This window comes from Salmo salar, chromosome 14, assembly GCF_965601325.2.
Source record: "Salmo salar chromosome 14, fSalSal1, whole genome shotgun sequence".
NCBI classification, from domain to species: domain Eukaryota; kingdom Metazoa; phylum Chordata; class Actinopteri; order Salmoniformes; family Salmonidae; genus Salmo; species Salmo salar.
Window position 1 is genome coordinate 1,814,248 of NC_138304.1, and position 21,696 is coordinate 1,835,943.

At 42.0% G+C, this 21,696-nt stretch overlaps 1 protein-coding gene across 2 annotated transcripts in view; it reads left to right on the forward strand.

Moving 5' to 3' along the window:
• asap1a (ArfGAP with SH3 domain, ankyrin repeat and PH domain 1a) overlaps positions 1–21,696 on the forward strand; it is a 191,057-nt gene that overhangs the window by 74,331 nt on the left and 95,030 nt on the right. For both annotated transcript variants that reach the window (XM_082960687.1, XM_082960688.1), the window contains 2 exons: positions 1,787–1,932; positions 14,836–14,910. In XM_082960687.1, coding sequence (XP_082816813.1) covers positions 1,787–1,932; positions 14,836–14,910 — 221 coding nt within the window. The remainder of the gene's footprint in view (positions 1–1,786; positions 1,933–14,835; positions 14,911–21,696) is intronic.

A 21,696-nucleotide genomic window follows, 5' to 3' on the forward strand; every position in this document is an offset into this window, starting at 1 on the left:
TCTTCCAACAGGACAACGACCCTAAGAACATAACCAAGACAATGCAGGAGTGGCTTTAGGACTCTCTGAATGGGACTCTCTGAATGTATTTGAGTGGCCCAGCCAGAGTCCGGACTTGAACCCGATCAAACATCTCTGGAGAGACCTGAAAATAGCTGTGTAGCAATGCTACCCATCCAACCTGACAGAGCTTGAGAGGATCTGCAGAGAAGAATGGGAGAAACTCCCCAAATGAAGGTGTGCCAAGCTTGTAGCGTCATACCCAAGAAGACTCCAGGCTATAATCGCTTCCAAAACTGCTTCGACAAGGTACTGAGTAAAGGTTCAGAACTTATTATGTGACTTGTTAAGCAGCCTTTTACTCCTTAACTTATTTAGGCTTGCGATAAAGGGGTTGAATACTTATTGACTCAAGACTTTTCAGCTTTTTATTTTTTATTAATTTGTAAACATTTCTAAAAACATAATTCCACTTTGACATTATCTCAGTTTAATCCATTCTAAATTCAGGCTGAAACAAAACAAAATGTGGAAAAAGTAAAGAGGTGCGAATACTTTCTGAAGGCACTGTACTTTTGGGTTTTGAGATATATTTTCTTTTGAATGTTATATTGATCACTAAAAACAAAGTCGGCTGTTAAAATGGCAACCTTTTAAAACAAATATAATGGGTCCCTATATTTAATGTCATTGATGTTTCCGACTTCAAAATCACTCATTACAAAGATATACAAGGACCTTGAGCATTCCCCCCAGTGGCAAACTGTTATCGGGGGAGGGTCTATATTAAAGCAAAGTATTGGCTAATCCCACCCCTTTAGTATGTCATACATTTGAGGATTTCATTAATAATTTGGTGCGTCTTGATACAAAGTTTGATTGGTGTTACTCAACTAATATGAAGGGAAATTACATTGTGAGTGAAATGATTAATCATCACTTTAGTAAAATATTATTCAAGGGTTAATGACCTTAGATTTGAGCATCTGTGGCCTCCATTTAAGAAAATCCTCAATTAACTAAATTGATGTTACTACTCCTACTTTTGGCGCAATGTTATCATAATGTAAAAACTCGAAAGTCATCAATCAAAGGTATTTATAAAGCCCTTCTTACATCGGCTGGTATATCAAAGTGCTGTACAGAAACCCAGCCTAAAATCCCAAACAGCAAGCAATGCAGGTGTAGAAGCACGGTGGCTAGGAAAAACTCCCTAGAAAGGCCAAAACCTAGGAAGATACCTAGAGAGGGACCAGGCTATGAGGGGTGGACAGTCCTCTTCTGGCTGTGCTGGGTGGAGATTATAACAGAACATGGCCAAGATGTTCAAATGTTCATAAATGACCAGCATGGTCAAATAATAGTAATCACAGTGAACAGGTCAGGGTTCCATAGCCGCAGGCAAAACAGTTGAAATTGGAGCAACAGCACGGCCAGGTGGACTGGGGAGTCCTGAGGCATGGTCCAAGGGCTCAGGTCCTCCGAGAGAGCGAAATAAAGAAATGGCATTTTGGAAAATCACCTAATATGGCAGCTTAATATTAGGTGATTTTCCAAAATGCCATTCCCAAATGCCACCGCAAATAAAGAACGATATAATATCCCTAATATCTATATACATTTCATAGACTTAGGGTACCAGTTATATGTGAAGAAAATATTTTGATCTGTTGAATATGAAAGGGACAGCATACTTAGCTCCAGCACCCAAACGTTATTAATGAATCCCTGGTTTTGAGTGAACATGTTGTTTTATCATGTGTCGTGTCACCTCCTCTGCTTGCAGATCACGTCCAGAATGAAGGGAATTATGGCCAGGCACTGGACAAGTTTGGTAGCAACTTCATCAGCAGGGACAACCCCGATCTGGGAACTGCCTTTGTCAAGTTCTCCAGTCTCGTCAAGGAGCTGTCCGCACTTCTGAAGAACCTGGTGAGATTTTTTTAAAGGGATTTTAATTAACAGATGGTGATCATGGCTCTGTATTTAACTCTGCGTTGCCGTGAGTTCGTTTTGGACTTGGGGACTGTGAAAAGACACCTGGTGGCATGTAATGTGGGGGTGTGTATGGGAGTCTGAGCTGAATATTAATTGATTATGCAGACAATACGGAATCTTCTGAATTTTGTAATAAAAACTAGAAGAGAAGTAGTTAATCTTCAACCTTCAACCATGAAAGTCTGGTGTGCATGTTTGTTATTTCTGTATGTGCATTAAAGGGCAAGGCATGCTTCTCTGTTTTGAGCCAGCTGTAGTTTTGCTTGGTCTTTCTGTGCTGTACTAGACCATATTACCGGTCAGTAATCAAGATGGGACCAGAGCCTCAACTAGTACAGTTTGTTTTGTGTGTCAAAAAATGCAGAACATATTTTTACTACAGACACCCCTTCCCATCTTCACAACAACTTTGTCAATATGACTTGACCATGATAATTGACAATCCAATGTTATACTGTACCTAGGAGTTTAGCTTCCTCCACTTGCTAAATGCTCACACCCTTTATGTACAACTCCAGTTGAGGTTTAGGTCTTAGAATATTTTGAAACAAGGACAATGCTTCTCGTTTTAGATGTATTTAAGGCCAGTTTGTTATTAATCACCCATTCTGAAACTCTAAATCCTTATTTTAAATTCAGTGAGCTCTCTGGCTTTGGGCACTGACATGTGTGGAATCATCTGCATACATAGTCATTCTAGCTTTGTGTAAGACCAGTGGCAAATCATTTGTAAAAATAGAGATGAGTAAAGGCCCAAGAGAACTGCCCTGAGGGACATCGCATTTTATCTGTTCTTCGTCATTGCCTGACGTGAACCATGCCTCGAACAAAAGAGATCTCAGAAGACCTAAGATGAAGAATTGTTTACTTGCGTAAAGCTGGAAAAGGTTACAAAAGTATCTCTAAAAACCTTGATCAGTCCACGGTAAGACAAATAGACAAACACGGTCTGCTTAACCTTTCTAGGGTATGTGGGACGAAATCGTCCCACCTACTGAACAGCCAGTGGAATCCCGTGGCGCGATATTCAAATACCTTAGAAATGCTATTACTTCAATTTCTCAAACATATGACTATTTTACACCATTTTAAAGACAAGACTCTCGTCAATCTAACCACACTGTCCGATTTCAAAAAGGCTTTACAACGAAAGCAAAACATTAGATTATGTCAGCAGAGTACCCAGCCAGAAATAATCACACCCATTTTTCAAGCTAGCATATAATGTCACAAAAACCAAAACCACAGCTAAATGCAGCACTAACCTTTGATGATCTTCATCAGATGACACTCCTAGGACATTATGTTATACAATACATGCATGTTTTGTTCAATCAAGTTCATATTTATATCAAAAAACAGCTTTTTACATTAGCATGTGACGTTCAGAACTAGCATACAAACCTCCGGTGAATTTACTAAATTACTCACGATAAACGTTCACAAAAAACATAACAATTATTTTAAGAATTATAGATACAGACCTCCTTTATGCAATCGCGGTGTCCGATTTTAAAATAGCTTTTCGGCAAAAGCACATTTTGCAATATTCTGAGTAGATAGCTCGCCATCACGGGCTAGCTATTTTGACACCCACCAAGTTTGGCACTCACCAAACTCAGATTTACTATAAGAAAAATTGGATTACCTTTGCTGTTCTTCGTCAGAATGCACTCCCAGGACTTCTACTTCATCCACAAATGTTGTTTTGGTTCAAAATAATCCATAGTTATGTTCAAATATCCTCTGTTTTGTTCTTGCGTTCAAGACACTATCCGAACGTTGACGCGCGGAAGCGTATCGTGACCAAAAAATTGTAAATATTCAATTACCGTGCTTCGAAGCATGTCAAATGCTGTTTAAAATCAATTTTTATGCGATTTTTCTCGTAAAAAAGCGATAATATTCCGACCGGGAAACGTCCTTTCCATTCAAAGACTCAAAATCTAAAATGGACTCTTCACGTGCATGTGCGCCCCGTCTCATTGTTCTCAGATCGACCACTTACCAAATGCGCTACTGTTTTTCAGCCATGGCCTGCAAAGTCATCATTCAACGTTCTGGCGCCTTCTGGGAGCCTATGGGAGCCTCAGAAAGTGTCACGTTACAGCAGAGATCCTTTGTTTTCAATAAAGAGAGTGTTGAAGGCCAAGAAATGGTCAGAGAGGGCACTTCCTGTACAGAATCTTCTCAGGTTTTTGCCTGCCATATGAGTTCTGTTATACTCACAGACACCATTCAAACAGTTTTAGAAACGTTAGGGTGTTTTCTATCCAAATCAAACAATTATATGCATATTCTAGTTTCTGGGCAGTAGTAATAACCAGATTAAATCGGGTATGTTTTTTTATCCGGCCGTGCAAATACTGCCCCCTACCCTAGAGAGGTTAATCTAACCACATTGTCCGATTTCCAAAAGGCTTTACAGCGAATGCAAAACATTAGATTATAATCACACAGCCAAAAATAATCACACAGCCATTTTCAAAGCAAGCATATATGTCACAAAAACCAAAACCACAGCTAAATGCAGCACTAACCTTTGATGATCTTTATCAGATGACACTCCTAGGACATTATGTTATACAATACATGCATGTTTTGTTCAATCAAGTTCATATTTATATCAAAAAACAGCTTTTTACATTAGCATGTGATGTTCAGAACTAGCATACCCACCGAAAACTTCCGGTGAATTTACTAAATTACTCATGATAAACGTTCACAAAAAAAACATAACAATTATTTTAAGAATTATAGATACAGAACTCCTTTATGCAATCGCGGTGTCAGATTTTAAAATAGCTTTTCGGCGAAAGCACATTTTGCAATATTCTGAGTAGATAGCCCGGCCATCACGGCTAGCTAATTTGACACCCACCAAGTTTGGGGCTCACAAAACTCAGAATTACTGTTAGAAAAATTGGATTACCTTTGCTGTTCTTCATCAGAATGCACTCCCAGGACTTCTACTTCAACAACAAATGTTGTTTTGGTTCCAAATAATCCATAGTTATATTCAAATAGCTCCGTTATGTTCGTGCGTTCAGGTCACTATCCGAAGGGTGACGCGCGAGCGCATTTTGTGAAAAACAATTTAAAAATATTACATTACCGTACTTAGAAGCATGTCAAACGCTGTTTAAAATACATTATTATGCTATTTTTCTCGTAAAATAGAGATAACATTCCAACCCGGGCAACGTTGTATTCATTCAAAGGCTGAAAAAAATGAATGCGCATCTCACTGTCCCCAGGCTGACCACTCAAACTCTCCTGCTGTTCTTCGCCCAGATACAGCAGACACGCCATTCCACTTTCTGGCGGCTTTAGAGAGCCAATGGAAGCCTTAGAAAATGTCACGTTACAGCACAGATGCTGTATTTTCGATAGAGATGCAACAGAAGGACAACAAATTGTCAGACAGGGCACTTCCTGTATGGAATCTTCTCAGGTTTTGGCCTGCCAAATGAGTTCTGTTATACTCACAGACACCATTCAAACAGTTTTAGAAACTTTAGGATGTTTTCTATCCAAAGCCAATAATTATATGCATATTCTCTTTTCTGGGCAAGAGTAGTTACCAGTTTAAATCGGGTACGTTTTTTATCCGGCCGTGCAAATACTGGCCCCTAGCCCCAACAGGTTAAGAAACTGACTGTTAGAACTGTTAAGGCTCCATAGATTGAGGCATTTATAAACTGTATGGTTGAATGAGATGAGGCAAAATTTGTGGCTAATAACATCTGAATGGCTTACTTACTGCAAATTGAGAAATTATGTGACTAAACTCGACAAAAAGAAGAAACTATATTATGATGCCAAGCTCAATGATATAAAGAATGATGGAAAAAAATGTTGGAGTACTTTTAAATGAAATTATGGCCAGAAAGACGAATTGAATTTCATCGACTCAAGATGGCTTATTCATCACAAAACCATTTGATGTTGCAAATTATTTGAATGATCACTTCATTGGAAAAGTGGGCAAACTTAGGCAGGAAATGCCAACAACAAACATTGAGCCATCCTACTCATGTACAAAAAAACTAACAAGAGAAGAAAAGCATTGCAAGTTTGAATTTTATAAAGTTAGTCTGAGAGAGGTGTAAAAATTGTCATCGATCATTAATGACAAACCTCCTGGCACTAACAGCTTTGATGGAAAGCTATTGAGGATGGTAGCTGACACTATAGCCACTGTCATATCTTTAATCTGAGCCTAGAGGAAAGTCTTTGTCCTCAGGACTGGAGGGATGCCAAAGTCATTCAGCTACCGAAGAGTGGTAAAGCGGCCTTCTAACAGCAGACTTATCAGCGTGCTGCCAGCCCTTAGTGAACTGTTGGAAAAAAATGTATTTGACCAAATACAATGCTACTTCTCAGTAAATAAATTAACAATAGACTTTCAGCATGCTTATAGAGAAGGGCACTCAATATGTACTGCACTGACACAAATGAATGATGGTTGGTTGAAAGAAATTAATAAATCCAATCAAATTGTATTTGTCACATGCGCCGAATACAACCTTACATGCCCTTAACTAACAAGGCATTTTTAAGAAAAATAAGAGTTAACAAAATATTTACTTTTTTAACTTCAGTTTATTTGATAACACAATATACAGGGTGTACCTTTGACTATGCATAAATAATAAACAGCCAGTAGCAGGGGTCAATGCAAATAGTCCAGGCAGCCATTTGATAAACTGTTTAGCAGTCTAATGGCTTAGGGGTAGAAGCTGATAAAGAGCCGTTTGGACTTAGACTTGGCATTCCGGTTCTGCTTGCTGTGCGGTAGCAGAGAGAACAGTCTATGACTAGGGTGGCTGGAGTCTTTGACAATTTTTAGGGCCTTCCTCTGACACCGCCTGGTATATAGGACCTGGATGGCAGGAAGCTTGGCCCCAGTGATGTACTGGGCTGCATGCACTACCCTCTGTCGCGCCTTGTGGTCGGATAAGAAGATTGTTGGAGCTGTACAGTTAGATTTCAGTGCAGCCTTTGATATTATTGACCATAACCTGTTGTTGAGAGAATGTATGTATAATTGCTTTTCAACCTCTGCCATATCGTGGATTCAAGGCTATTTATCTAATAGAACTCAGAGGGTTTTCTTGGAAGCTTCTCTGTCAAACATGTAAAGTGTGGTGTACAGCAGGTCAGCTCTCTAGGCCCTCTATTATTATTATAATTTTTTTTTACAAATGACTTGCCACTGGCATTAAATAAAACCTGTGTGTCCATGTATGCTGATGATTCAACCCTATACGCATCAGCAACCACAGCTAAGGATGTCACTGAAACCCTTTAACACAGAGTGGCAGTCTGTTTTGGAATGGGTGGCCAGTAATGAACTGGCCCTGAACATCTCTAAAACTAAGAGCGTTGTATTTGGTACAAATCATTCCCTAAGTTCTAGACCTCAGCTGAATCTGATAATGAATGGTGTGGCTGTTGAACAAGTTGAGGAGACTCAATTACTTAGTGTTACCTTAGAATGTAAACTGTCATGGTCAAAGCATATAGATTCAATGGTTGTAAAGATTGGGAGAGGTCTGTCCGTAATAAAGAGGTACTCTGCTTTTTTGACACGCCACTCCAGAAAGTCCTGCAGGCTCTAGTTTTGTCTTATTGTCGTGGTCAAATGCTGCAAGGAAAGATGTAGTTAAGCTGCAGCTGACACAGAACAGATTTGAGGAAAGACTGGCTGCGTCACTTCTTCTTTTCATATGAAACAATGTGTTGGAAATTCCTAATTGTTTGCATAGTCAACTTACACACATCACTGACACACACACTTACCCCACCAGACATGCCACCAGGGGATTTTCACAGTCCTCAGGTCTAGAACAAATTCAAGGAAACGTTATTATACAGATCCATAAGTGCATGGAACTCCCTTCCATCTTATATAGTGCAAGTGAACAGCAAACCTAATTTCAAAAAACAAATAAAGCAACACCTCACAGCATAATGCCTCTCCCCCATGCAACCTACTTGTTGTGTGTATGTACTGACATGTATGTGTAACTGATAGATGCACACATACACATGTTAATGTTTTTAAATGTACAGTACCAGTCAAAAGTTTGGACACACCTACTCATTCAAGGGTTTTTCTTTATTTTTACTATTTTCTACATTGTAGAATAATAGTGAAGACATCAAAACTATGAAATAACACATATGGAATCATGTAGTAACCAAGAAAGTGTTAAACAATTGAGATTCTTCAGAGTAGCCACCCGTTGCCTTGATGACTGTCTTGAAGGAGTTCCCACATATGCTGAGCACTTGTTGGCTGCTTTTCCTTCACTCTGCAGTCCAACACATCCCAAACCAAAGAAATTCCACAAATTAACTTTTAACAAGGCACCTGTTAATTGAAATGCATTCCAGGTGACTACATCATGAAGCTGGTTGAGAGAATGCCAAGAGTGTGCAAAGCTGTCATTAAGGCAAAGGGTGGCTACTTTGAAGAATCTCTAATATAAAATATAATTTGATTTGTTGAACACAACATGATTCCATATATGTTATTTCATAGTTTTGATGTCTTCACGTCCAAACTTTTGACTGGTACTATATATATATTATAAACACCAGTCTCAACGTCAGCAGCGAAGAGGCGACTCCGGGATGCTGGGCTTCTAAGCAGAGTTCCTCTGTCCAGTGTTCTTTTCCTCACATTAATCTTTTATTTTTATTGGCCAGTCTGAGATATGGCTTTTTCTTTGCAACCCTTCCAAGAAGGCCAGCATCCCGGAGTCGCCTCTTCACTGTTGACGTTGAGACTGGTGTTTTGCGGTTACTATTTAATGAAGCTGCCAGTTGAGGACTTGTGAGGCATCTGTTTCTCAAACTAGACACTCTAATGTACTTGTCCTCTTGCTCAGTTGTGCATCGGGGCCTCTCACTCCTCTTCCTATTCTGGTTAGCGCCAGTTTGCGCTGTTCTGTGAAGGGAGTAGAACACAGCATTGTACGAGATCTTCAGTTTCTTGGCAATTTCTCACATGGAAAAGCCTTCATTTCTCAGAACAAGAATGGACTGACGAGTTTCAAAAGAAAGTAATTTGTTTCTGGCCATTTTGAACCTGTAATTGAACCCACAAATGCTGAGGCTCCAAATATTCAACTAGTCTAAAGAAGGCCAGTTTCATTGCTTCTTTAATCAGGACGACAGTTTTTAGCTGTGCTAACATCATTGTAAAATGGTTTTCTAATGATCAATTAGCCTTTTAAAATGATAAACTTGGATTAGCTAACACAATGTGCCATTGGAACACAGGAGTGATGGTTGCTGATAATGGGCCTGTACGCCTATGTAGATATTCCATCAAAAAATCTGCAGTTTCCAGCTACAATAGTCATTTACAACATTAACAATGTCTACACTATATTTCTGATCAATTTGATGTTATTTTAATGGACAAGAAATGTGCTTTTATTTAAAAAACAAGGATATTTCTAAGTGACCCCAAACCTTTGAACGGTAGTGTGTGTATACAGTGGGGAGAACAAGTATTTGATACACTGCTGATTTTGCAGGTTTTCCTACTTACAAAGCATGTAGAGGTCTGTAATTTTTATCATAGGTACACTTCAACTGTGAGAGGTGGAATCTAAAACAAAAATCCAGAAAATCCCATTGTATGATTTTTAAGTAATTAATTTGCATTTTATTGCATGACATAAGTATTTGATACGTCAGAAAAGCAGAACTTAATATTTGGTACAGAAACCTTTGTTTGCAATTACAGAGATCATACGTTTCCTGTAGTTCTTGACCAGGTTTGCACACACTGCAGCAGGGATTTTGGCCCATTCCTCCATACAGACCTACTCCAGATCCTTCAGGTTTCGGGGCTGTCGCTGGGCAATACAGACTTTCAGCTCCCTCCAAAGATTTTCTATTGGGTTCAGGTCTGGAGACTGGCTAGGCCACTCCAGGACCTTGAGATGCTTCTTACGGAGTCACTCCTTAGTTGCCCTGGCTGTGTGTTTCGGGTTGTTGTCATGCTGGAAGACCCAGCCACGACCCATCTTCAATGCTCTTACTGAGGGAAGGAGGTTGTTGGCCAAGATCTCGCGATACATGGCCCCATCCATCCTCCCCTCAATACGGTGCAGTCGTCCTGTCCCCTTTGCAGAAAAGCATCCCCAAAGAATGATGTTTCCACCTCCATGCTTCACGGTTGGGATGGTGTTCTTGGGGTTGTACTCATCCTTCTTCCTCCAAACACGGCGAGTGGAGTTTAGACCAAAAAGCTCTATTTTTGTCTCATCAGACCACATGACCTTCTCCCATTCCTCCTCTGGATCATCCAGATGGTCATTGGCAAACTTCAGACGGGCCTGGACATGCGCTGGCTTGAGCAGGGGGACCTTGCGTGAGCTGCAGGATTTTAATCCATGATGGCGTAGTGTGTTACTAATGGTTTTCTTTGAGACTGTGGTCCCAGCTCTCTTCAGGTCATTGACCAGGTCCTGCCGTATAGTTCTGGGCTGATGCCTCACCTTCCTCATGATCATTGATGCCCCATGAGGTGAGATCTTGCATGGAGCCCCAGACCGAGGGTGATTGACCGTCATCTTGAACTTCTTCCATTTTCTAATAATTGCGCCAACAGTTGTTGCCTTCTCACCAAGCTGCTTGCCTATTGTCCTGTAGCCCATCACAGCCTTGTGCAGGTCTACAATTTTATCCTTGATGTCCTTACACAGCTCTCTGGTCTTGGCCATTGTGCAAGGGGGGGGAGTCGGTTTGATTGAGTGTGTGGACAGGTGTCTTTTATACAGGTAACGAGTTCAAACAGGTGCAGTTAATACAGGTAATGAGTGGAGAACAGGAGGGCTTCTTAAAGAAAAACGAACAGGTCTGTAAGAGCCAGAATTCTTACTGGTTGGTAGGTGATCAAATACTTATGTCATGCAATAAAATGCAAATTAATTACTTAAAAATCATACAATGTGATTTCCTGGATTTTTGTTTTAGATTCCGTCTCTCACAGTTGAAGTGTACCTATACATGCTTTGTAAGTAGGAAAACCTGCAAAGTGGGCAGTGTATCAAATACTTGTTCTCCCCACTGTGTGTGTGTGTATGTATGTATATGTGTGTGTGTGTGTGTGTGTGTGTGTGTGTGTGTGTGTGTGTGTATATATATATATATATATATATATATATGTGTGTGTGTATGTATGTGTATATATATATATATATATATGTGTGTGTATGTATGTGTATGTATGTATGTATGTGTGTATATATATATATGTGTGTAGATGTGTGTGTGTGTGTGTGTGTGTGTGTGTGTGTGTGTATACTGCTCAAAAAAATTAAGGGAACATTTAAACAACACAATGTAACTCCAAGTCAATCACACTTCTGTGAAATCAAACTGTCCACTTAGGAAGCAACACTGATTGAAAATACATTTCACATGCTGTTGTGCAAATGCAATAGACAACAGGTGGAAATTATAGGCAATTAGCAAGACACCCCCAATAAAGGAGTGGTTCAGCAGGTGGTAACCACAGACCACTTCTCAGTTCCTATGCTTCCTGGCTGATGTTTTGGTCACTTTTGAATGCTGGCGGTGCTTTCACTCTAGTGGTAGCATGAGACGGAGTCTACAACCCACACAAGTGGCTCAGGTAGTGCAGCTCATCCAGGATGGCACATCAATACAAGCTGTGGCAAGAAGGTTTGCTGTGTCTGTCAGCGTAGTGTCCAGAGCATGGAGGCGCTACCAGGAGACAGGCCAGTACATCAGGAGACGTGGAGGAGGCCGTAGGAGGGCAACAACCCAGCAGCAGGACCGCTACCTCCACCTTTGTGCAAGGAGGAGCAGGAGGAGCACTGCCAGAGCCCTGCAAAATTACCTCCAGCAGGCCACAAATGTGCATGTGTCTGCTCAAACGGTCAGAAACAGACTCCATAAGGGTGGTATGAGGGCCCGACGTCCACAGGTGGGGGTTGTGCTTGCAGCCCAACACCGTGCAGGACGTTTGGCATTTGCCAGAGAACACCAAGATTGGCAAATTCGCCACTGGTGCCCTGTGCTCTTCACAGATGAAAGCAGGTTCACACTGAGCACGTGACAGACGTGACAGAGTCTGGAGATGCCGTGGAGAACGTTCTGCTGCCTGCAACATCCTCCAGCATGACCGGTTTGGCGGTGGGTCAGTCATGGTGTGGGGTGGCATTTCTTTGGGGGGCCGCACAGCCCTCCATGTGCTCGCCAGAGGTAGCCTGACTGCCATTAGGTACCGAGATGAGATCCTCAGACCCCTTGTGAGACCATATGCTGGTGCGGTTGGCCCTGGGTTCCTCCTAATGCAAGACAATGCTAGACCTCATGTGGCTGGAGTGTGTCAGCAGTTCCTGCAAGAGGAAGGCATTGATGCTATGGACTGGCCCGCCCATTCCCCAGACCTGAATCCAATTGAGCACATCTGGGACATCATGTCTCGCTCCATCCACCAACGCCACGTTGCACCACAGACTGTCCAGGAGTTGGCGGATGCTTTAGTCCAGGTCTGGGAGGAGATCCCTCAGGAGACCATCCGCCACCTCATCAGGAGCATGCCCAGGCGTTGTAGGGAGGTCATTCAGGCACGTGGAGGCCACACACACTACTGAGCCTCATTTGACTTGTTTTAAGGACATTACATCAAAGTTTTATCAGCCAGTAGTGTGGTTTTCCACTTTAATTTTGAGTGTGACTCCAAATCCAGACCTCCATGGGTTGATAAATTGGATTTCCATTGATTATTTTTGTGTGATTTTGTTGTCTTTAGAAGCTTCTGATAGGCTAATGGACATAATTTGGGTCAATTGGAGTTGTACCTGTGGATGTTTTTCAACGCCTACCTTCAAACTCCGTGCCTCTTTGCTTGCCAACATGGGAGAATCAAAAGAAATCAGCCAAGACCTTATAAAAAAATTGTAGACCTCCACAAGTCTGGCTCATCCTTGGGAGCAATTTCCAAACACCTGGAGGTACCACGTTCATCTGTACAAACAGTAGTACACAAGTATAAACACCATGGGACCATGCAGCCGTCATACCGCTCAGGAAGGAGACGCGTTCTGTCTCCTAGAGATGAATGTACTTTGGTGCGAAAAGTGCAAATCATTCCCAGAACAACAGCAAAGGACCTTGTGAAGATGCTGGAGGAAACAGGTGTAAAAGTATCTATATCCACAGTAAAACGAGTCCTATATTGACATAACCTGAAAGGCCGAACAGCAAGGAAGAAGCTACTGCTCCAAAACCACCATTAAAAAAAGCCAGACTATGGTTTGCAACTGCACATGGGGACAAAGATCGTACTTTTTGGAGAAATGTCCTCTGGTCTGATGAAACAAAAATGGAACTGTTTGGCCATAATGACCATTGTTATGTTTGGAGGAAAAAGGGGGAAGCTTGCAAGCCGAAGAACCCCATCCCAACCGTGAAGCACGGGGGTGGCAGCATCATGTTGTGGGGGTGCTTTGCTGCAGGAGGGACTGGTGCACTTCACAAAATAGATGGCATCATGAGGGAGGAAAATTATGTGGATCTATTGAAACAACATCTCAAGACACCAGTCAGGAAGTTAAAGCTTGGTCGCAAATGGGTCTTCCAAATTGACAATGACCCCAAGCATACTTCCAAAGTTGTGGCAAAATGGCTTAAGGACAACAAAGTCAAGGTATTGGAGTGGCCGTCACAAAACCCTGACCTCAATCCTATAGAAAATTTGTGGGCAGAACTGAAAAAGCATGTGCGAGCAAGGAGGCCTAAAAATCTGACTCAGTTACACCAGCTCTGTCAGGAAAAATGGGCCAAAATTCACCCAATTTATTTTGGGAGCCTGTGGAAGGCTACCTGAAACGTTTGACCCAAGTTAAACAATTTAAAGGCAAATACTAATTGTGTATGTAAACTTCTAACCCACTGGGAATGTGATGAAAGAAATAAAAGCTAAAATAAATAATTCTCTCTTCTAATATTCTGACATTTTACATTCTTAAAATAAAATGGTGATCCTAACTGACCTAAGACAGGGAATTTTTACTTGGATTAAATGCCAGGAATTGTCAAGAACTGAGATTAAATGTATTTGGCTAAGGTGTATGTAAACTTCAGAGTGGCAGATCAAATGCAATCCTGGCAATATAATTAAAATGGTCAATTTAGCAGGTGCTTTTGTCCGAAACGGCAAATACATTTCTAGGATGTCTGTGATGATTCTTTTGGGAATTGAATCCATGACCTTAGTGTTGCTGGTGCCATTCTCTTACCAATTGACCCTTCGCTAAGCCCTACCCCCTTGGTTACTGTTGCAACCTCTGACAACATTTTCCCTGGAAGCCCCATTCTAATCACTTGCGAAATCCCCTCACGATGATTTCAAACTGTGTTTTTAATACAACAGGCTCCGCATTTCAGGAATCAGAGTAGCAAGTACCCCTGGTGCCCTATTAAATTATTTAGCCATTTAAACAATTTGTTTTTGGATGATAACTATTTTGTAATGTCCTCAATGGCTTTCATGTGTTTCAAACGTGATCTTGTCCGAGACTTTGGACTCGACCACAGTTGCTATCCATTGGAGCGCTGCGATTGGTTGGCCAAAATTCTGGGGCAGATCTTATTGAAGGGTCAATTGAGCCAGGCAATATCCAAGAACCACAAAGATAAAAGTGTGGATTGGTTATAAATCATTCACTGGCTCTGTGCATGACACCTCAAATTCAAGTACTGTGATTAAAGCTACCAAATTCCCATCAAAATATCGTCTTTGTTGTTTTGAGAATGAACCAACCTCTATCTCATCCACAGCTCCAGAGCTTGAGCCATAATGTGATCTTCACCCTGGACTCTCTTCTCAAAGGGGACCTCAAAGGAGTTAAGGGGGTAAGTTGTTGCTTTTAAAAGTGTTAAGGTTGCTAATCTGTATTGGATAGAATCCACAGCCTCATCACGTCCTGCCAAGTTAATAAGAGGCTGTCTCTTTGCAAAGAATTACTGACCCATAACATTATTAAACCTAGATCTGAAAATCTACATAGTAAATCTCAGAAGTACTAGTCATTGAGTTTTTCACTCTGGCTTTCCTTTAAAATACAGTCCAAAATAAATGTGTCCTATTTTTGACTGCCATTTCCTGATGTCAGCCCCAAAATTCTGCTGGGCCCTTTTTCTTGTGGATGCATGAGTGTACATCAAATCATCTAATCAAATTGTATTAGTCACATGCGCCGAATACAACAGGTGTAGGTAGACCTTACAGTGAAATGCTTACTTACGAGCCCCTAACCGACAATGCAGTTTAACAAAAATACGGATAAGAATAAGAAATAAAAGTAACAAGTAATTAAAGAGCAGCAGTAAAATAATAATAGCGAGACTGTATACAGGGGGGTACCGGTACAGAGTCAATGTGTGAGGGCACTGGTTAGTTGAGGTAATATGTACATGTAGGTAGAGTTATTAAAGTGAGATGATAACAACAGAGTGTTGCAGCAGTGTAAAATGGGGGGGGGGGGGGCAATGCAAATAGTCTGCATAGCCATTTGATTAGGTGTTCAGGAGTCTAATGGCTTGGGGGTAGAATCTGTTTAGAAGCCTCTTGGACCTAGCCTTGGCGCTCCGGTACCGCTTGCCGTGCGGTAGCAGAGAGAACCATCTATGACTAGAGTGGCTGGAGTCTTTGACAATGTTTAGGCTTTCCTCTGACACCGCCTGGTATAGAGGTCCTGGATGGCAGGAAGCTTGGCCCCAGTGATGTACTGGGCCGTTCACACTACCCACTGTAGTGCCTTGCGGTTGGAGGCCGAGCAGTTGCCATACTAGGCAGTGATGCAACCAGTCAGGATGCTCTCGATGGTGCAGCTGTAGAACCTTTTGAGGATCTGAGGACACATGCCAAATCTTTTCAGTCTCCTGAGGGGGAATAGGTTTTGTCGTGCCCTCTTCATGACTGTCTTGGTGTGCTTGGACCATGTTAGTTTGATTGTGATGTGGACACCAAGGAACTTGAAGCTCTCAACCTGCTCTACTGCAGCCCCGTTGATGAGAATGGGGGCGTGCTTGGTCCTCTTCTTCCTGCAGTGCACAATCATCTCTTTTGTCTTGATCACGTTGTGGGAGAGGTTCTTGTCCTGGTACCACACGGTCAGGTATCTGACCTCCCTATAGGCTGTCTCGTTGTTGTCGGTGACCAGGCCTACACACTGTTGTGTCATCAGCAAACTTATTGATGGTGTTGGAGTCGTGCCTGGCCATGCAGTCATGAGTGAACAGGGAGTACAGGAGGGGACTGAGCACACACCCCTGAGGTGCCCCTGTGTTGAGGATCAGCGTGGCGGATGTGTTGTTACCTACCCTTACCACCTGGGGGCGGCCCGTCAGGAACTCCAGGATCCAGTTGCAGAGGGAAGTGTTTAGTCCCAGGGTCCACTATGGTGTTGAGCGCTGAGCTGTAGTCAATGAATAGCATTCTCACATCGGTGTTCCTTTTGTCCATGTGGGAAAGGGCAGTGTGGAGTGCAATAGAGATTGCTTCATCTGTGAATTTGTTGGGGTGGTATGCAAATTGGAGTGGGTCTAGGGTTTCTTGGATAATGGTGTTGATGTGAGCCATGACCAGCCTTTCAAAACACTTCATGGCTACAGACGTGAGCGCTACGGGTCGGTAGTCGTTTAGGTAGGTTACTTTAGTGTTCTTGAGTACAGGCACTATGGTGGTCTGCTTAAAACATGTAGGTATTACAGACTCGGACAGAGAGAGGTTGAAAATGTCAGTGAAGACACTTGCCAGTTGGTCAGCGCATGCTCGCAGTACACGTCCTGATAATCCGTCTGGCCCTGCGGCCTTGTGAATGTTGACCTGTTTAAAGGTCTTACTCACATTGGCTGCGGAGAGCATGATCACAGTCTTCCAGAACAGCTGGTGCTCTCATGCATGTTTCAGTGTAATTTGCCTCGAAGCGAGCATAGAAGTAGTTTAACTCGTCTGGTAGGCTCGTGTCACTGGGCAGCTCTCGGCTGTTGCTTCCCTTTGTAGTCTGTAATGGTTTGCAAGCCTTGCCACATCCGACGAGCGTCAGAGCCAGTGTAGTACGATTCGATCTTAGTCCTTTATTGAAGCTCTGCCTGTTTGATGGTTCGTCGGAGGGCATAGCGGAATTTCTTATAAGCTTCCGGTTTAGAGTACCACTCCTTGAAAGTGGCAGCTCTAGCCTTTAGCTCAGTGCGGATGTTGCCTGTATTCCATGGCTTCTTGTTGGAGTATGTACGTACGGTCACTGTGGGGACGATGTCATCGATGCACTTATTGATGAAGCCAATGACTGATGTGGTATACTTCTCAATTCCATCTGAGGAATCCCGGGAAACATATTCCAGCCTGTGCTAGCAAAACAGTCCTGTGGCTTAGCATCTGCTTCATCTGACCACATTTTTATTGATCTAGTCACTGGTGCTTCCTGCTTTAATTTTAGCTTGTAAGCAGGAATCAGGAGGATAGAATTATGGTCAGATTTGCCAAATGGAGGGCGAGGGAGAGCTTTGTATGCATCTCTTTGTGTGGAGTAAAGGTGGTCCAGTGTTTTTTTTTCCCTTTGGTTGCATATTTAACATGCTGATAGTAATTTGCTAAAACAGATCTAAGTTTCCCTGCATTTACGACTAAATGACTACCGACCCGTAAGTCCCCGGCTACTAGGAGCGCCGCCTCTGGGTGAGCGTTTTCTTGTTTGCTTATGGCGGAATACAGCTCATTCAATGCTGTCTTAGTGCCAGCCTGACTGTGGTGGTATGTAAACAGCTATGAAAAATACAGATGAAAACTCTCTAGGTAGGTAGTGTGGTCTACAGTTTATCATGAGATACTCTACCTCAGGCGAGCAATAGCTCGAGACTTCCTTAGATGTCATGCACCAGCTGTTATTTACAAAAATACATAATCCGCTGCCCCTTGTCTTACCAGACGCCACTGGTCTATCCTGACAGTGTAGTTTATAACCAGCCAGCTGTATGCTGATAGTGTTGTCATTCAGCCACGTCTCCGTGAAGCGTAAGATATTACTGTTGTGAATGTCCCGTCGGTAGTTTAATCTTCCGCGTAGGTCATCTGTGTTATTGTCCAAAGATTGCACGTTTGCTAGCAGAATGGAAGGAAGTAGGGTTTTATTCGGTCACCTACAAATTCTCAGAAGGCAGCCCACCCTCCGGCCCCTTTTTCTCCGCCTCCTTTTTCTCCGCCTCCTCATCACGCAAATCACAGGGATCTGGGCCTGTTCCTGAGAAAGAAGTATATCGTTCACGTAGGCCTCGTCAGACTTGTTAAAGGAAAAAAAGGATTATGCCAGTCCGTGGTGAGTAATTGCAGTCCTGATGTCCAGAAGTTACTTTGGGTCATAAGAGATGGTAGTAGCAACATTATGTACAAAATGAGTAAAAAAAATAAGTTACAAACAAAAAAACACTATCGGTTGGGGACATGTAAAAAGTCTGCCCTCTTCTCCGGTGCCATCTTAACCTCTCTTGGGTAGGGGGCAGTATTTTCACGGCCGTACGAAAAATGTACCCAAATTAAACGGCCTACTACTCGGGCAGTAGATTTGGATAGAAAACACTCTGAAGTTTCTAAACTGTTTGAATGATGTCTGTGAGTATAACAGAACTCATATGGCAGGCAAAAACCTGAGAAAAAATCCAACCAGGAAGTGGAGGATCTGAGGCTGTAGTTTTTAAGTGATTGCCTATCCAACACAGTGACTTAGGGTTCATTTTGCACTTCCTAAGGCTTGATGTCAACAGTCTTTAGAAAGTTGTTTGCGGCGTCTATGGTGAACAGAGAGCCAACAAAGGAAGTTGGAAGTTGTTGACTCAGGAAAGGACATGACTTCATTGGCGCGCATTCACGTGAGGGGTAGCTGTGTTCCAAAATGTTTTTCAACACGTTGGAATATTATTGAAGTTCTAAGTTAAAAAGGCCCTAAAGATTGATGCTATACAACGTTTGACATGTTTGAACGAACGTAAATATAACTTTTTTTGACTTTTCGTCGTGCCATTTTGGCCGCGCTTCCTACACTTGGAGTAGCTTACTGAACGCGCAAACAACGAGGTATTTGGACATAAATTATGGACTTTATCAAACAAAACAACATTTATTGTGGACCTGGGATTCCTGGAAGTGCCTTCTGATGAAGATCATCAAAGGTAAGTGAATATTTCTAATGCTATTTATGATTTTAGATGACTCCCAAATGGCGGGTATCTGTATTGCTTGATGTCTTTTTCTGGGCGCAGTACTCAGATTATTGCAAAGTGTGCTTTCCCCGTGAAGCTTTTTTGAAATCTGTCACAGTGGTTGCATAAAGGAGATGTTCATCTATAATTCTTTGAATAACAGTTTAATATTTTATCAACGTTTATGTTGAGTATTTTTGTAAATTGTAGTGCTGATTCACCGGCAGTATTGGAGGCAAAATATTTTCTGAACATCACGCGCCAATGTAAAATGCTCTATTTGGATATAAATATCAACTTGATCGAACAAAAAATGCATGTATTGTGTAACATGATGTCCTAGGAGTGTCATCTGATGAAGATCGTCAAAGGTTAGCGCTTAATTTTAGCTGGTTTTCTGGTTTTTGTGACGCCTGTCCTTGCTAGGAAAATGGCTGTGGTTGAAATCGGACAATGTGGTTACATTAAGGAGACGTGTATCTTTAAAATGGTGTAAAATAGTGGTTTTGAATTTGGCGCTCTGATTTTTCACTGGCTGTTGAATAGTGTTAACCTCCCCAAGAGAGGTTAAATCCGTGTACACAAGACACAGAAATGTCTTCTCAAAACAGAAAATACATTCATCAAAACTATAAGATACCGTAAAACTGGCAAATTCCAGCTTTGCACACCTGATTATGGGGAGTTTCTCCCATTCTCTGCAGATCCTCTCAAACTCTGTCCGGTTGGATGGGGAGCGTCGCTGAACAGCTATTTTCAGGTCTCTCCAGAGATTTTCAATCCGGTTCAAGTCCAGGCTCTGGCTGAGCCACTCAAGAACATTCAGAGACTTGTCCCGAAGCCACTCCTGCGTTGTTTTCGCTTTATGCTTAGGGTTGTTGTCCATTGGAAGGTGAACCTTCGCCCCAGTCTGAGGTCCTGAGTGCTCCGGAGCAGGTTTTCATCAAGGATCTCTCTGACTTTGCTCCGTTCATCTTTCCCTCAATCTTGAGTAGTCTCCCAGTCCCTGCCACTGAAAAACATTCCCACAGCATGATGCTGCCACCACCATGCTTCACCTTAGGGATGGTTCCAAGTTTCCTCCAGACGTGACTGTTGGCATTCAGGCCAAAGATTTCAATCATGGGTTCAGTCATGGGTTCATCAGACCAGAGAATCTAGTTTCTCATGGTCTGAGGGTCTTTAGGTGCCTTTTGGCAAACTCCAAGGCGGCTGTCATGTGCCTTTTACTGAGGAGTGGCTTCCGTCTGGCCACTCTACCATAAAGGCCTGATTGGTGGAGTGCTGCAGAGATGGTTGTCCTTCAGGAAGATTATCTCATCTGCACAGAAGAACTCTAGAGCACTGTCAGAGTGACCATCGGGTTCTTGGTCACCTCCCACCAAGGACCTTCTCCCTCGATTGCTCAGTTTAGCCGGGCGGCCAGCTCTAGGAAGAGTCTTGGTTTTTCCAAACTTCCATAAAAGAATGATGGAGGCTACTGGTGTTATTGGGGACCTTCAATGCTGCCGACATGTTTTGGTACCCTTCTTCAGATCTGTGCCTCTACACAATCCTGTCTCGGAGCTCTATGGACAATTCTTTCAACCTCATGGCTTGGTTTTTGCTCTTACATAAACAGTTTTTGCTTTGCCATTATGGGGTTAAATGCAGATTAATGAAAAAGTCAAGGGGTCTAAATAATTTCAGAATGCACTGTCAGTCAGTCTGGATAAGAGTCTTCTTCTAAATGACTCAAATGTAATGTATTTGATCATTGTTGTTCTACATTTACATTTGTCAAATGTCTGATTTTCTTGCCTTTTGTACTGGGATTTAGGGTTGAAGGTTACTTTCGAAATGTAATCAGTTCCTAGTTACCTGTCCAAAATTGTAGTCAGTAACTTAACTTTTGGATTACCCATACTAAGTAAAGTCAGCTGATTACATTCCATTATTTTTAGATTACTTTCCCCTTTAGAGGCATTAGAAGAAGACAAAAATGTATTTTACCAATTGAACGTCATCTATTGCAGGATAAATCGATGTTAAAGTTTGCATATCTGGCCATATGTGGATGTAAAATGTTCCTTTATTGGTTGGTTATGTAGGCTTCTTCTAACCCATCACTTTCTACTACATATAATATGATGAAATTAAATCTTTACATTAAAAACCAAAGTCTATCAGAATTCGAGTCAGTCCAATAAATGTTATACCTCCTGATCTTCAAGAATATGGTTTGGAAATATGGACGTATTGATTAGCCAAATTGTTTTACCTGAACATGACCCCAAAACTAAGGACTTATTAGCCAGCCCTACTCTGTTGTTTATGATTTTGTTGTCATTGAGGACTGTTTGTGCCCATTGATTCGAGTTGAAAAATAAATGGTGCACTCATGGAATGGTATGCTTTGAGCACTACTGAAAACTGCTATTTACATGTGAAAAATGAATGCCA